The sequence below is a fragment of the Anolis carolinensis genome, chromosome 2, assembly GCF_035594765.1.
Source record: "Anolis carolinensis isolate JA03-04 chromosome 2, rAnoCar3.1.pri, whole genome shotgun sequence".
In the NCBI taxonomy this organism is placed as follows: domain Eukaryota; kingdom Metazoa; phylum Chordata; class Lepidosauria; order Squamata; family Dactyloidae; genus Anolis; species Anolis carolinensis.
Window position 1 is genome coordinate 109,458,369 of NC_085842.1, and position 16,915 is coordinate 109,475,283.

The window sequence follows — 16,915 nt, forward strand, 5'->3', positions numbered from 1 at the left end:
TTTACTAATTTAGCACCAAAGTATCACGATGTATTGAAAACATTGACTACAAAAATGCGTTGGATAATCCAGAACGTTTGATAAGTGAATGTTGGATAAGTGAGACTCTACTGTACTTGGTACACGAATTACTGTGTAGATATTTCTAGTGAACAAACTTTCTATGTCCATCTAATGTACGTGTTTGCAGTATAACAGCCATGACAACTATGAAGAAACTACCTCTATCTGGTGTGGAAAAATACAAAACTGTAAAAAAGAAGATTGGGAAAATCTGCAGAAACCTTTTTAACCACATATCTTCACCCCATCTGCTGGAGAATCATTCTTGCAATAGCTGCATAAAACTCTCACATCAACTCTCAGCACCTCCCTATCACCTCATAAAATTGTTGGCTGAATATATCAACACCAGCCACTTATCTCATATAAATCAAATTGAAGTTAATGTTTTTAAACAGAATTAATAGGTTATTCAGAACTATCTGACTTGTTTATTCTGAGTTTGAAAATTATGAAGATCCTCTAATCTGAGTTTAAACATGCCTAGAAGGCAAATAGTCAACTGTGCAGTTTTAATTAATAGTTTAGCCAGACAAAATGGCAACAGCTATAAGCAAATTAGAAGTTTTATAACAAAACCAAAAATAAATTATAATCTTTAAAGCAAATTATTTTTTAAAAACAAGGCGAGATAATCTTTTCAAACTGTAAACTTGCTATGTAGTTAACAAATACGTTAACATGAAATACAAACATTACTAGGGATCAAATGACATCAAACCCTAAAAATCAGAAGTGGATTTAAATTCATTATTTTAACACCATCATCTTAGAAAAGGTGGCTCTGGAAAAAATTATGCTCATTTTTAAAGATCCCAGATGGAACTATGTTAGTGCAACTGCAGACCAAGTCAAATGGCTCCTAAACATCCCTCAAAAACCAAAGCTATTAGATTCAATCTATGCAATAACAATGTGCTGCTTTTTTGGCATTACTTGAGTTTTAAGATCTTAAGGGAAAGTCATTTTCTTACTCCCACCTGTGTAACAGGCATGCTCAGTGAGGCCCTTGGGAGCTGCTCAGAGGACAAGGAAGGCTAAGCTGCCTACTGTCCTTTCCTTGGGCTACCAGGAAAATAATTTTTATTTTGTTTTCTGTCCCTTACAGGCTGCTATAATACCAAGGGGATTGTACCTTCCCTTCTTTTCTTTTTATACTTTTTAACCATTTTTCTTCAGTGCTTGATTTTCATTAGGTAAATTATGTAATGTTATAACTCTGGGGTTTAGCTCTATTTTGTTTTAAATCGTGTTTTAAGCAGCTTTAGGACCTGTATCAAAAGAAAGTTGAGATATACAATAAATACACCATTTTAAAAAAATCAATAGTAAATTAATCTATATATATAAATCTGTTCTGACCATTTCTACTTTAATGCAAACAGCGAAATTACAAAACCCAGAACCACGAAACTAAGCAACAAAACACAAGGTCCTCCCGGCTGTGTTTAGATGACAAAACCAAAACACAAGTGGATGTCCCTCAAAATCCGAAAAAATCAAAGTGTGCATGTGAGGAGCAGGCCCCAGCCCCCACCCTTGGAAGACATACGGGTATTACAGGCAGCAGCGCGCGAGCAGCCCAACCGCCGCACCAGACGGTTTACCTCACGCAAGGGAGGACGACGAGGCAGAGGAAAAAAGGGTGAAAGCTTTCCCCATTTCAAGCTTTCACAAACTTGAGACTTTGGGACTTAATAATCGGCGAGGGACATTTGGATAATACCGTGAACACGCCCGGGAAGAGGGAGGGAGGGTGAACTACAACACCCACAATCCCTAACCACCTATTGGGGACAATGGGAGAGGATTGGGATTTTGGCAGTCCTACATCAAATAATGGCACCGCTGCTTCTTCAAACCCCACTCTTCACCCATCCCACCCTCCTCCGTCCTCCAACCTCCTCTCCAACTCCCAGAAATGCCGACATGGCTTTCTACAAGCAGGCCCATTTAGGCAGTCATGGTGGCATGGCTTTGACACACCCCTCCCTTCTGCCCTTCCTTGCTCCTACCTCCTCCTAACTGAGAGAGGTCTGGGGAGAATTCACCATGATTTATAGGAGTTTAAGGGACTGGGATTTATAGTTCACCAGCAATCAAAGACCACTCTAAACCGCACCAATAGTAGACCTGGAACTTACTTGCAACAAAGACCCAACATGGCCAAATTTACATACTGGTGGGGTTTGGGGGTGTATGACCTTGACAACCAGGAATTATAGTTCACCTCTATTCAGAGAATACTGAGCCCATTTGGACCAAACCTACCACACAAATTTAACATGGCCAACTGGGAATAATGGAGGTCTAAGGTGGTCATTGACCTTTAACACTGGGAGTTACAGTTCACCTATAACTTGGAACACAGACCCAACATGGCCAACTGTGAATATTGGGAGAGTATAAGGGGGATTGACCCAACATTTTTGGGGAATTGTAGTCCACCCACATCCTTCATATTATTAATGAATATCATTGCTATTGTTTACAGCACCCTGACGGACGGGCCTTCCACTGAGCCCTGTCTTCTGCTGGTCCCAAATCAACTCCCTGGCCAGGAAGAGAGGGGCTTCAATCAGGGCCAGCTAACACCTTCAAACAAAGGATTTCCCAAGGGAAAAGGCAGCCAGATCTGGACCAAACTTGCCACACAGATCCAACACAGCCAACTTGATATAGCTGCGGGGTTGGGGGTGCTTAAATTTGCTAGCCAGAAGTTGTAGTTCACCCGTATCCACAGAGCACTGAAGGTAGCCAACGTCAGATCTGGACCAAACTTGGCAAACAGACTGAACATGCCCAACTGTGAATACTGGCACGATTTTGGGGTCTGGGAATTGTAGTTCACCTGTATTCAAAGAAAACAGAACTCAGCAAGTGATGGATCTGGACCAAACTTGGAACGCAGACCCAACATGACCAACTGTGAATATTGGGGGGGGGGGGGTTAGGGGGATTGACCCAACATTTATGAGGAATTGTAGTCCACCCACATCCTTCATATTAATGCTGAATATCATTATTATTGATTACAGCAGCCTGGCGAATGGGCCTTCCACTGAGCCCTGTCTTCTGCTGGTCCTTCTTCAACTCGCTGAACAGGAATGGAGGGGCTTCAATCAGGGCCAGCTAAGACCTCCAAACAAAGGATTCCCCAAGGGAGGAGGCAGTCAGGCGTAGAACCTACAAGGCCATTACATGCTAATCAAAGTGACTAATAACAGCATGCATACCTGCCACAACGAGACTATTTATTGTATTCCAGCTCACCAAACTAGGATTTCCTTAGGAAGAAAACAGCCAGGGTTTGAGGCTGCAAGGCTAATCACTGCTATTCTCCTGAAACAGAGATACTGTACATATTTTCTTGTTTTTAATGTTCAACAGTAGGTATTTTAATATGTGTAAGTTTGAAAGAACTATTAATTTGTTTTTCTACAACTGTAATTATACAGAATGTTTCTGTTCAGATCTAGGTTTAACATTTTAAATTGAGAGTTGAATGACTTTTTGCTTTCATTTCCCAGAATCTATGACCATTGGCCATGCTAGCTGAGGCTTCTGGAAGTGAAATCCAAAGTATTTGGTGGATGAAAGGTTAATAAACAGTGTTTTATATTATAGTATTCACTTAAAGACTTAGTAACTTAATTTATATCAAATCATGTATCTATCTACATCAGTATTAATTTCTAAATAGGCTAGCAATGGTTCTACAGAATATTATTGTTTAGCCCTAGCTTAAGCTATTAAAAATTGGAACTGTAACATTCTCTTGTAAATACAGCCTTAACTTGACTGCACGGTTGCTGGAACCTCTTGGCATGCTCATAGTAAACAAATGTACAGTCTTCTGCCAAACATCATGCACAAAAGACACATATAGCTATTCACACTCTCAGTATTAAGGTTATGAAAGTATCTCCTTATGAAGAACTAATAGCCTCATATGGCTTTCGGACAGTTTGTTATTTAAGCAAAAGCACAACGACTCATCACACTGCCTGCCAGTGAATGAGACATGATGCAACATGAGTCTTGCTTGTTAATATTTGGCTATGGATGACAAATAAGCCTCCAGCGGAATTATAAATAAATACCTCTTGGTCACACCCAACTGGTAAAAGCTACACTGGATGCTCCTGAAAATATCCAATATGCCTATTTACCAAACTGTCATCAGAATTAGCTACTGATTTCATAAAGTATTGAATAAAGCATTTAGAACTGTAATAAAAATCCTAAACATGTGCCATGCCACAAAAAGTTATATAATGTGAAATGAGTATATATTATCCCTTTGAAATATTTTTTCCGCTAGTTCTGGGAAAATACATGTACACAATGAGATAATCTAGATTTCAAAGGGAAGGCACTTTACATACATCTGTTACTTGACAGTAGGCATCAACATCTGCTTTCATAATAAAGAAATTTAAATATCTTACTTCTAGTTTCTAGTACATTACTACTAATCGCATGCTATATAAAATAAGATGTAAGTTAAATGAATAAATTTTTAAAATGTTCAGCACATTGCAATGCTTTGACAATGTCTAACAGGATGACTAAATCCAAAATTATAAAGCTATTAGAGTAGTTGGGATTAGTATCTCAATTCTGTGGAGACAGTTATTTGCTGTGGTTCTTTGAAATCACACAGATCTGTAGGTATTACTTATGCACACCCATGTGAAAATTCTGCTATTTTTTTCCCTGGAGAATTAAGAAAGATTCATCAAGGCTGGTTACATTTTTCATTTTCTGTAATAATTTCGTAATACAGTAGAGTCTCGCTTATCCAACGTAAATGGGCGGGCAGAACGTTGGATAAGCGAATATGTTGGATAATAAGGAGAGATTAAGGAAAAGCCTATTAAACATCAAATTAGGTTATGATTTTACTAATTAAGCACCAAAACATCATGTTATCCAACAAATTTGACAGAAAAAGTAGTTCAATACACAGTAATGATATGTAGTAATTACTGTATTTACGAATTTAGCACCAAAATATCATGATGTACTGAAAACATTGACTACAAAAAATGCGTAGGATAATCCAGAATGTTGGATAAGCGAGTGTTGGATAAGTGAGACTCTACTGTAGCTATGTCACTCCAGCATCACATGTATAGTATATTATCTTGTCTAATCAACTAATAACTGCGACCAATACATTTGCAAGCAAAATGACAGAATAGTTCTGTTAGCACTTCACTTGAGAAGAGTCCTGTTTCACTAAATACTACATGATAGACTTTAATCAACATGACACAGTTCAATTCATTTTTTGATTAAAATAAACAAAAACATACATTTTAATAGGAATGGACAGATTTCTTTAAGAGTGTTTCAAAATAATGGACCCAATTTCAAAGCAATATATTTCACGATGGCATCATATTACAATTACACAAAAAGTTACAAATGCTTTAATGGGGTTGTTGTATGTCTTTCGGGCTGTGTGGCCATGTTCCAGAAGCATTCTCTCCTGACGTTTCGCCCACATCTATGGCAGGCATCCTCAGAGGTTGTGAGGTATGGAGAAAACTAAGCAAAGAGGTTAATATATATCTGTGGAAAGTCTAGGGTGAGAGAGGTCAGTGTGAATGTTGTGTAGTTAATCACTTTAATTAGCATTGAAAAGCTTATCTGCTGTCTTCTTCCTGCCTCTGGGGCATCCTTTGTTTAGAGTCGTTAACTGCCCTAGGTTGATTCATGTCTGGAAATCCTCTGTTTTCAGAGTATTGCTTTTTATTTACTGTTCTGATTTTTGAGTTTTTTTAATACTGGTAGCCAGATTTTGTTCATTTTCATGGTTTCTTCCTTTCTGTTGAAGTTGTCCACATGCTTGTGGATTTCAATGGCTTCTCTGTGTAGTCTGACATGATAGTTGTTAGAATGGTCCAGCATTTTTGTGTTCTCAAATAGTATTCTGTGTCCAGGCTGGTTCATCAAATGCTCTGCTATGGCTGATTTCTCTGGTTGAATTAGTCTGCAGTGCCTTTCATGTTCTTTGACTCTTGTTTGGGCGCTGCGTTTGGTGGTCCCTATGTAGACTTGTCCACAGCTGCATGGTATCCGGTAGACTCCTGCAGAAGAGAGAGGATCCCTCTTGTCCTTCGCTGACCGTAGCATTTGTTGGATTTTCTTCGTGGGTCTGTAGATAGTTTGTAGGTTGTGCTTCTTCATCAGCTTCCCTATGCTGTCAGTAGTTCCCTTGATGTATGGTAAGAACACCTTTCCTCTGGGTGGATCTTTGTCTTGACTCTCATGGCTTGTTCTTGGCCTTGCAGCTCTTCTGATGTCTGTGGTGGAGTATCCATTGGCCTGTAGAGCCCAGTTTAGGTGGTTGAGTTCACCTTGGAGGAGGTGAGGTCCGCAGATTCTTTGTGCACGGTGATTAATGATTTATCTATTTTACTAACCATTTTAAACCAGAAACCTAAAAATTAGAATCTCATTAGACCTTATGTTGCGTTGATTGAGGGAGTTGGGGTGCACTGGGAGAGGTATCTAGCAGTATCATCTGAAATTCTATGCCCCATCCTTTCATGGGAGGTTTGTGGTTGCAGAGATATAGTGATTTCAAATTGGGCCCATCTTTTTGAAACACCCTATATATGACACACTATATATAGCCTTGGGATCCAGAAGGAGAAAAATGAGGCCCTTCACAATTTGTTAAGATTTCAACTCCCAGTAGTCCTAGCCAGAGCAAACAACAAAGAGCCGGGAGTTGGAGTGACCTGAAGGGCCACATGATTCTCATTTCCACATTAATGCAGTTCTCCTTACTAAGTTCCTAATGTAAAGCAGTGGAAGGACATATTTGCTACTTCTTTCCTCTTTGTATAGTTCTTTGAAAATGTATTGCAAATTCTGGAGGACCATCCAGAATAATGTGGGGCATGGCATGATGAGCTATGGAGAGAACTCTAAAGTTTTTCTCTTCCTTCAATGGAATGCCTGCTAGATCTCAGGTCATTCAGTGAACAACACAACCCCTCTATAAGGAACATTTCAGAACTCCACACTTTTTATTTTAAAAGGAAAGGGGGGAGAGCTTGTACTCTCCTCTCATTGCAGTCTGTATTTTTATTGTATTTTTGCTATATTTATTCTAAATTTTCAACTATTAAGATGTTTTCATTCTCTTCTTGGAAAATAGAGCCAATTAAAGCTGTCATCTTTTTCATATTTTCTTTTTAAAATAATTTTTACTAATTTTCTTAAAATACATCAATACCTTCAATTCTCTTGTATTTCACACTTGAATTCATTGCATCAACTATATATGTATATATATCTTGTATGTTGTTTTATTCACTTTTATTCACCTCTGTGCCCCCCCCCCCCCGAGCCACTTCAATTTACATTCTCTTTCCAAAATACCATTTCTTCTCATGGAGGTAATTTCCCATCTACTTCTTTTAAACCATTCTCAATGAATTTTCCCTAAACTTCGTCAAAGTCGTTTTCTTTCCATACCCCTTTCCTAACTCTTAACCTACATGTCAACTTATCGTTTATTGCTAATTTCCAATATATTTTTATTGAGGGTTTCTCTCACAAACACACACTGTGCTGGGGGAGTACATGTAGGGTCAAGGGAAAGGGAAGGGGGGTGTCGCACCTCAGAGTAGTTCACCTTGCTATTGACACCAAGCCACACACAGATGATAGTCTTTTGTAGTTTTATTGAGCAAAAGCAGTGTGTATGTGTGTGTGTGTGTGTGTGTGTGTGTGTGTGTGTGTGTATATATATATATATATATATATATATATATATATATATATTAAAAAAAAATATCAAAGCAGGCAGAAATATAGTTCCCAAAGTAGTTGTAAAATAGAGTCAATAGATCCAGTAACCCATAGGCAAAAAGCAAAAGTCCATTTCCAAAGATATAATAGTCCACAGGTTACAAGGATTCATAAACAGGAGAATTTCCAAAGCATGAAGACACAGACCATCCACTCTGATGAAGCGAGAATTTGCTTTGACAGAGATTTGTCTTTCAACACACAGTTTTAAAAGCAACCCAAAAAATGCATTTCTCTTCCCCTCAGTGGTCTCCCGTTTTCCAGCTAATCTCAGGCTACGCCGAGGCATTCCTTTCCATTGCAAACGATCTGCCCAAGATAGCAATGGAGCTTCTTGACAGTCAAGGTTAAATGGTTCATTATCTTGCACCTGAGCCTGAGACAAATCCAGCTCATTATTTTCCATGGGAATGTCTCCCTGGTCTTTATCTATGACAGGCTGGTTCAAGAGTTTATCCACAGGCTGCACTTCTGAACCAGCCTGTATAACTCCATGATTTCCCATCCCCATGACATCATCCTGGAATTTATTTTGCATCCCATCATCTGCTGTCTCCTGCACCTGTAACCCAAAATCCTCTTCCTCATCTTCACTCTGGCTCTGCTGCTGCTGAGTCACAACAGGGGGTTTCTTAGGATAGGGTAGTTTGTATTGCTAATTTCCATAGTTCTTTATACATTCTTCAATTTGTATATTTATTTTAGCTTTCCAGTTCCTTGCTATCAACAACCTTGCTGCAGTTAGCATGTAACTTATTGCATCTTTCTGGGGGTTTTTTCAATTTCTTAACACTATATAATGACAACAAAGCATACTTGCACTTTTTCCTATCTTCATATCCATTATAGCTTCTATTTCTCTAAATACCTTCCCCCAAAATTCATTTACATATTTACATTGCCACCACATATGTATATAAGTGCCCATCTCCTGGCAACCTCTCCAACAGTTTTTTGTGGCATATTGATTTTTGCTACCTCTACTGGTGTTAAATACCATTTCCAAACCAGTTTATAATAATTTTCTTTAACACCTAACGATCAGTTCCTTTCAGTCTTTCATCCCATAACTGTATCCAATCCACTTCCCTTATCTTAATCCCTAAATCTTCCTCCCATATCTCTCTTAATATTGCATCCTTTATTTTCCCCCTTAATTTCAATTATTATCTTATACATTTTGCTAGTTATTCCTTTCATCTTATGGTATTCTCCCATAGCTCTTTCCTTTTGTATCATTTGTTCAAATTGTGTATGTTTGCCTCCTTCCCCATTCTTTTTTATCCAGTTCTTGAACCATTGCTCTAACTGTAAGCAATGGAACCATGAGAGTTTAATATCTCTAAATTCTCTCAGTATAGTTTCTTTCTTCATATCCGCTTTTATCCAATCTCCAATTTTGTCTATTCTTCTTAGTTTTTTATCCAAAATATTTTTTAGGTTTTTTGGGAATTTCCTATCCATTATTATTGGTGTTAATGTTGAACTTTCTGACAATAATATTTTCTTGTATCTATTCCAAATTTCTAACACATTTCTCAACATTGGGTTTTTTACTCCCTTAATTTTTTTCCTTTTTAAAACCTTAAAAATATATTCCATTTTTTTCCTCTGCTTCTTCCAAACCTTCCTCCAACCATTCCAAATCCTCCTTATTTATCATCCTTTCTATAACTAGTCTCATTCTGTTTGCTTCATAGTATTTTTTAATGTTGGGAAGTGCTAGACCTCCTACCTTCTGTGATCTATACCAAAGTTGTTTATTTAACCTGGTTTTCTTGTTACCATTGCAATATTTATTAATTATTTGTTGCCATTTATTTAATTCCTCTTCTGAAATTTGTAGTGGTACCATTCTAAATATAAAATTTATCTTTGGAAGAATTTTCATTTAAACTAACACTATCTTTCTGAACCATGATAATTTTATATTTTCATATTCCAGTAATTTCTTTTGAATTGTTTTCCTTAATGTTGTAACATTTACCTTTTCCATTTCATGTAATTCCTTAGTTATAGTTACTCCTAAATATTTTATCTATTCTTAATCTTTAATCCCGTGTTAGTCTGTTTCATAAAGTTTTCTTCTTCCTTTTTTGTATAGTTAAGTAACATCATTTCTGACTTTTTCCAATTGATTTGTAAACCTGTTATTTTGCCAAATATCTCTAAATGTAACTTTATTCTATCCATATTGCCACACATATTCTTAATTGTCAACAGCGTGTCGTCAGCAAATAAGCTAACTTTTTGTTTTGTTGTTATTCCAACACCTTCTAATTTCGCATCTTTTCTTATTACATTTGCAAGTAGTTCTATCACTATGGCAAACAATATCGGCGACAAAGGGCAGACTTGTCTTGTTCCCCTCATTACCTTTATTTCTCTTGTCACTCCATTATTTATTGTTACTATCGCTGTATTGTTTGAATAAAATTGTTCTATCATTTTATTCCCCTTTCATTTTATTCCCCATTCCAAATTTATTCATAATTGTTTTGAATGTCCTCCATTCCACGTAATTAAACACCTTAAATATATCCAGGGCTAGTATCCCTACTTTTGTTTTTTTCCTGTTGAGTTACCCAAACTTTATTTATTACTCTCCCTATTAGATTTGGCATTTGTCTCCCTTTCACGAAACCACACTGATCATTCTTTATATATTTGTACATGCAATTATTCATTCTTTTAGCCATTATAGCTGATAATATTTTTGCATCTTGATTTATTAGCGATATAGGCCTATATGAATGTCATGCAGCCAGATCCCAGGGCTGAATTTCCAAGCCCTGAATCTGACTTCATAACATAAACATGCGAGCACCTGGCGGGAGAAGATAAAATGAGCCTGGGAACTCAGGGGTGAAAGTATAAACAATTATAATTGCTGTAGTGTGGGGGGGGTAGAAACCTTGGTGGAAATGTGATCCAGAAGGTGGGGTTTGATGATGATATTTGCGTGTGATATTACGTTGCATCAGAAGTGATAAAATTAGATGTATGTAAACATTAGGTCATTCTCGACTTTTCCAAAGTCATGTATTCTTCAATAAAGATTGTGTTTGAGAGCAGCTGTCTTTGATCTGCGTTCAGACTGGTCCTTTGAAGTAAGCCTGACATTAAAGTCGAGAATCCCATTTCTCACCCTCCTGCGGAATTCGCAGTGAAGTGATAATGAGCGAGGAAGAAGATCAAAGCCCAAATGAGGCAGAGAGGCCTTTGCAAGGGGCCCGGCCGAAGAGAGAAGAGACGCTGCAAGCCATAGCTTCCTCTACGGGGTACCCCAAGCCGAACGGCGTGACCCAGAGAATTCCCAGGCTCGGAAGAGGCGTCTCTGCGGCTGCAGAAACCAGTTGGGGATCTGGAGGAAGTATGCCGGAGACCGTGGCCCTGCGGTTATCCATCCTGGAAACTAATTTATCCAGGCTATCGGAAACCGTGGAGAGATTGGTGCCATTATTGGAAGAGAATCTCCAGAAGGAGGCCAGCCGATATGGCGCCGAGAGAGAACCAAGCAAAGAAGGAGATTGGAGCCAGAGGGGCCAGCGGGCGTCAACGCAGAGCCCCGTGGCGGCAAGGGACGAGGGAGATGAGGAATACTGGCAGGAGCTGCAGTTCCGGGACAGCATGGCGCGAGAAGTGGAGCGTCAGCGAGCCCTGGGGACCCTGAGGCCGCCGTCTCCAACAGAGCTCCCAACCCCCCGAATGGGCGTCGGGGTGGAAAGGCCACTGGGGCCAGGGATCGGGTCCAGTGGATTCGCAGACGAAGGCGGAGAGGAGCGGGGGGTCCAGGAAGAGGAGGAGGATGTGCCGTACGACGAGGAAAGGCGAGATGAGGGGGCTACAGCTAGGCCAGTATGCGGATGGGCGGAAGAGCCGACAGCGGCGGCAGACTTCCAGGAGCCGCGCAGAATGACCACCGGAGTGGGGCGCGGCGTGTTCCAAGGAGCCGCCCGAGGAAACCTGATGCAACCCTTCCCCATACCGCCCAGACAACATCAAAGGGCTGCGGAATGGATGCCTAGAAGGGAAGATCTCAGGCTAGAATACGGAGGGGAATCAGATGAACTGAACTTTTTTCTAATTAGCATTAGAGGATACATGGAAGACAACGCACACACATTTCCCTCCGAAGCAAGCAGGGTTCGAGCCATCGGCAACACACTAAAGCGAGGAGCGGCCAGCTGGTATGTGCAATTGCATGCCAGACGCGACCCATGCCTGAGGTCAGTGCCCCGCTTCCTCGCCGCACTGGAGAACCGGTTCAGAGACCGGCTAGAGCAATTGAGGGCTCGAGACCAGCTGAAAGGAATAAAACAAAGGGACAAAACGGTGCCCGAGTACGCAGAGGAATTCCTCCACCTCGCGGAAAGGGTACCGGAGTGGTCTGAAGTAACCAAAGTGGAACTATTTAAAGAGGGACTACGCCCCGAGATTTTCAGCTGGGCCGCGCACAGAGACGACCCCGAGACGCTCCAGGGATGGATTCAACTAGCGGGGCGCGTCGAATCCACCCTGGCCCAAGTAAAGCGCTTCAGGAGCAGCAGCGGCCAGCAAAGACCGGTGGCGAGAGGTCGAGGAGAAACGAGGAAGCAAGAAAGACCCGGAGGGAGGCCGGGGATTCCCTCCAGAGGAGACGACAACAAACCTAAACCGGGATGCTTTGTATGTGGGAAGACGGGCCACCGAGCAGCGGAATGCTGGGCCCGGAAGGGGGAGCCGCCAAAAGCCCCAAAGCCCAAGCCAGCAACCGGGAGGCGTGCGGAGGAGGAGGTGCAGGCCCCAGAATCTTCGGAAAGATTGGTGAGTCGGGACAAACGCATGATAGTAGTACCAATTTGCCTCTCGGGGCTAGAAAATCGGGCCACCTGCAAGGCGTTTGTAGACTGCGGGTGTTCTAGGAACATTATAACCCCAGAATTAGCAGGAGCGCTGAAATGCCAGCAGATGGCACTTGACTCCCCAATTGCATTTTCGCAGCTAGATGGATCAGTCGCTGCTGGGGAAGTATCTACAAAGGAATTACGGGGAGTTCCATGCAAAATAGGCAAATGGGAAGGAAGAATATCCTTTGTGATAGCCCCTATTGCCACATACCATGTAATATTGGGGATACCATGGCTCGAACAAGCAAATCCTGAAGTAGATTGGAGAGGAAAAAGCTTAGCATTTAAAGAACAGCAGATGCAATGGGAGATAAGCAAAATTGCAGAAGAGGAGGACGAGGAAGACGAAGCAGGGGAAATAGACCCACAGCTATTGCCACCTGAATACAGAGACTTTGCGGATGTTTTCAATCAGAAAGAGGCCAGTAAATTGCCTCCCAAAAGAAATATAGAAGTAGGGATTGAAATAACCCCAGGAGCAGACTTACCAAAACCAAAAGTGTATCCCATGTCTGTGCAGGAGAAGGAGGAATTGAGAAAATACATTGATAAAAACCTGGCTCGAGGCTTCATTAAGCCATCTAATTCTCCTCTCGGGGCTCCAGTGTTATTTAGGAGAAAGAAAGACAATTCCCTAAGATTGTGCATTGATTATCGAAATTTAAACGCAATTACCAAGGACAATAAATACCCTATGCCCTTAGTCAAGGATTTAATTACCGTATTGAAGAAAGGGAGCATATTTACTAAACTGGATTTAATTGAAGCGTATCATAAATTAAGGATCAAACCGGAGGATACTTGGAAAACCGCATTTTCCTGCGCATTCGGCCATTTTGAATACGAAATTTTGCCTTTCGGGTTAAAAAATGGAAGCGGATGCTTTATGCAGCTTATAAATGAAATACTACACCCGTTATTGTACAGAGGGGTGTTCATATTCCTTGATGATATCTTGATCATTTCTGAAGATAAGGAAAAGCACGTAAAATTGGTCCGGGAAGTTTTGCAGAGACTAAGAGAAGCAAAGCTGTACGCAAAACTGTCCAAATGTGAATTTAATAAAACCCAAATTGACTTTCTGGGATATCGGATGTCTCCAGAAGGGTTAGCTATGGATCCAGCTAAAGTAGCAGATGTGAAAGAATGGGGAGTGCCTCAAACAAGGAGGCAATTACAATCATTTCTGGGATTTGCAAATTTTTACAGACCCTTCATAAAAGGCTTTGCACAAATAACCGCACCCCTTACAGAACTTTTAAAAACAAAAGGGAAAGGGGAGACAGCAAAAGTGAAAGCTCCCGGCGCCAAACTGAGTTGGACGCCAGAATGCCAAAAGGCATTCGAGACCTTAAAAGAATGCTTCACTGAAGGACCCATCCTAAAACACCCTGATATCAGGAGCCCTTTCATAATCCATTGCGATGCCTCAGACTGTGCGTACGGGGCAGTGCTATTGCAAAAGGATCAAAATGGGAACTTAAAACCCTGTGGATATTTGTCACGGAAGTTCAGCGAAACTGAAAAAAGTTGGCCAATATGGGAAAAAGAGGCATTAGCCATATTAAAAGCCTTAGAATGCTGGCGACACTTCCTCGAAGGAAGCGGAATCCCATTCGAAATTTGGTCTGACCATAAGAATCTCCAGTATTTAAAGTCTCCTAGAAAATTGTCCCCCAAACAAATCAGATGGGCGCAATACTTCAGCAGATTCGATTTCCAATTAAAGTTTTTTCAAGGGAAACAGAATGTCTTGGCAGATGCTCTTTCACGCATGCCTCAACACGAAGGCCTAACCACAGGAAAGGAGTTTAAGTTCTGCTTTTCACCCCATGACAAACGGGGCGGTAGAACGTACTCAGCAAACGCTTGGGCAGTTCCTTCGAATGTACTCTAACATGAGACAAAATGACTGGGCTAGGTGGTTGGCGTTTGCGGAACTAGCCTTTAATTCAACTATACATTCAGCAACAAATAAAACCCCCTTTGAAGTAGTTTACGGGTATGAAATACAACCTTTACCCCAATTGCCGAGGTGGACAGAAAATGAAGGAACAGAGGCAGGGAAATGGAAAACGCAAATGATGGAATGTTGGAATCAAGTGACTGCATCGTTAAAAGAAGCACACAAAAAGTATAAAACGTTCGCAGACAGAAAGAGGGTGGAAGGCGATAAATTAGATAAAGGAGATCTAGTGTGGTTAAGTACCCAAAACATCAAATTGGGGTTACCTTCAAGAAAACTGGGCCCCAAATATATTGGACCATTCAGAATACAGGGTGTTATCAATGAAGTGACCTTCCAATTGGCATTGCCAAAAAGTTTAGGGAAAATACACCCAGTCTTCCATCGCAGCTTGCTGAAAAAATATATGGGGACTTTAGACAAAATGGACCCATAGGGTTATTGTTTGATTTGTTTCAGGACTATGGTGAAAGAAGAACCGAAGAGGAGGACGAAGAAAACGGGGGCGCCATGTCATGCAGCCAGATCCCAGGGCTGAATTTCCAAGCCCTGAATCTGACTTCATAACATAAACATGCGAGCACCTGGCGGGAGAAGATAAAATGAGCCTGGGAACTCAGGGGTGAAAGTATAAACAATTATAATTGCTGTAGTGTGGGGGGGGTAGAAACCTTGGTGGAAATGTGATCCAGAAGGTGGGGTTTGATGATGATATTTGCGTGTGATATTACGTTGCATCAGAAGTGATAAAATTAGATGTATGTAAACATTAGGTCATTCTCGACTTTTCCAAAGTCATGTATTCTTCAATAAAGATTGTGTTTGAGAGCAGCTGTCTTTGATCTGCGTTCAGACTGGTCCTTTGAAGTAAGCCTGACATATGAACCTGTATCTTTCAAATTCTTATCTGGTTTTAGTATCAGTATTATCATGGATCTCCTCCACGAGTCCCGTATTTTCTCCCCGCACAATATTCCGTTATATAACTCCAGTAGTTTGGGGATCAACATTTCTTTAAAAAAAATTAAAAAAATTCTGGACCTAGTCCATCCAAACCTGGGGTCTTCCCAATCTTTAATTTTTGAATAGTTTCTTCTATTTTGTATCTCTCAATGGGCTTCTCTAGTAATACTTTATCCTCTTCTCCTAATTTACCCTCCCAATTTTCTTCTACATATTTTCTAATTTCTTCTGTGGAACAGGCCTTTGTTTAGTATAATTCTTTATAGAATTCTTCAAAAATCTCTATTTTTTTCTTTCATCTTTTTCATATTTTCACTACACACACTCAAGCATATTAGATTTCAGCTTATTTATGAAGTTGTTTGTAGACATGGGTGAAATGAAATATATTCACCTAAGATAGGAGTGTCCAAACGTTTTCCAAAGGCGGCCAGATTTGGTGTGGTGAAAATCTGTGAGGGCCAACCATTCAGCCTGACATTCTTTGATTCATTAACATTAAATGCAAATGAACTATTTTATGATTTTATTGCAAATGGCATACTTTTCATTTCTTCACACAGAACACAAATAAATCTAAGCAAGTTTTATTAAAATCACTCTGCCTTTAATATTTGACAACCACATAAAATGAAGAAAAGTCTATCTTTAAAAAACACTTTCAGAAAGATTAAACATATCTAGGTTTATTTGAAACATTACATATATTCACTATTAAATGCTTGTTGTAAACTTCTGAATTCAAAACATGTGAACAAGAAAATAACAGTTTTTATTCAGAAGTACGAAACATTGAGGGCCATATGAATCCATGTATCATTCCTTCTTTCATTTTTCAATTGACCATCAAAAATGAAACAATGAAAATGTGTTATTTGATTTTGAATCGAATATCAAAAATTTTAAAAACTGTTTTTCATTATTTCAATTTTAGACTTGGATCAAAAATATGAAATGGAGAACCGGGTTGCCAGACCATTTGATTTTAATATTTGTCAGGTTTGCAAGACTCGGTTTGACTGTCAACTGAAAAACAAAAGAACAAATGATACACAGGTTGAAAAGACTCAGCACATATTCAAAACTGGTTTTGATCATCACACAAAATCAATTCACAGAGATTTTAGAAATTATTCACTTCGGAAGACTAAACAAATAACTTGCCTTCACTAATGTGAAGGGTCATACTGCGGCCCCTTCC

The 16,915-nt window shown here is 40.0% G+C and overlaps 2 protein-coding genes across 3 annotated transcripts in view; one reads left to right on the forward strand and one right to left on the reverse strand.

Moving 5' to 3' along the window:
* The window catches only part of aff4 (ALF transcription elongation factor 4), an 80,983-nt gene that overhangs the window by 41,678 nt on the left and 22,390 nt on the right, over positions 1–16,915 (reverse strand). The window lies entirely within an intron of this gene.
* LOC134296181 (uncharacterized) lies at positions 10,650–15,591 on the forward strand. Its single transcript, XM_062970391.1, has 2 exons — positions 10,650–12,702; positions 15,211–15,591. The coding sequence occupies exons 1-2, from the start codon at positions 11,074–11,076 to the stop codon at positions 15,316–15,318; spliced, it is 1,737 nt and encodes a 578-aa protein (XP_062826461.1). The 5' UTR covers positions 10,650–11,073; the 3' UTR covers positions 15,319–15,591.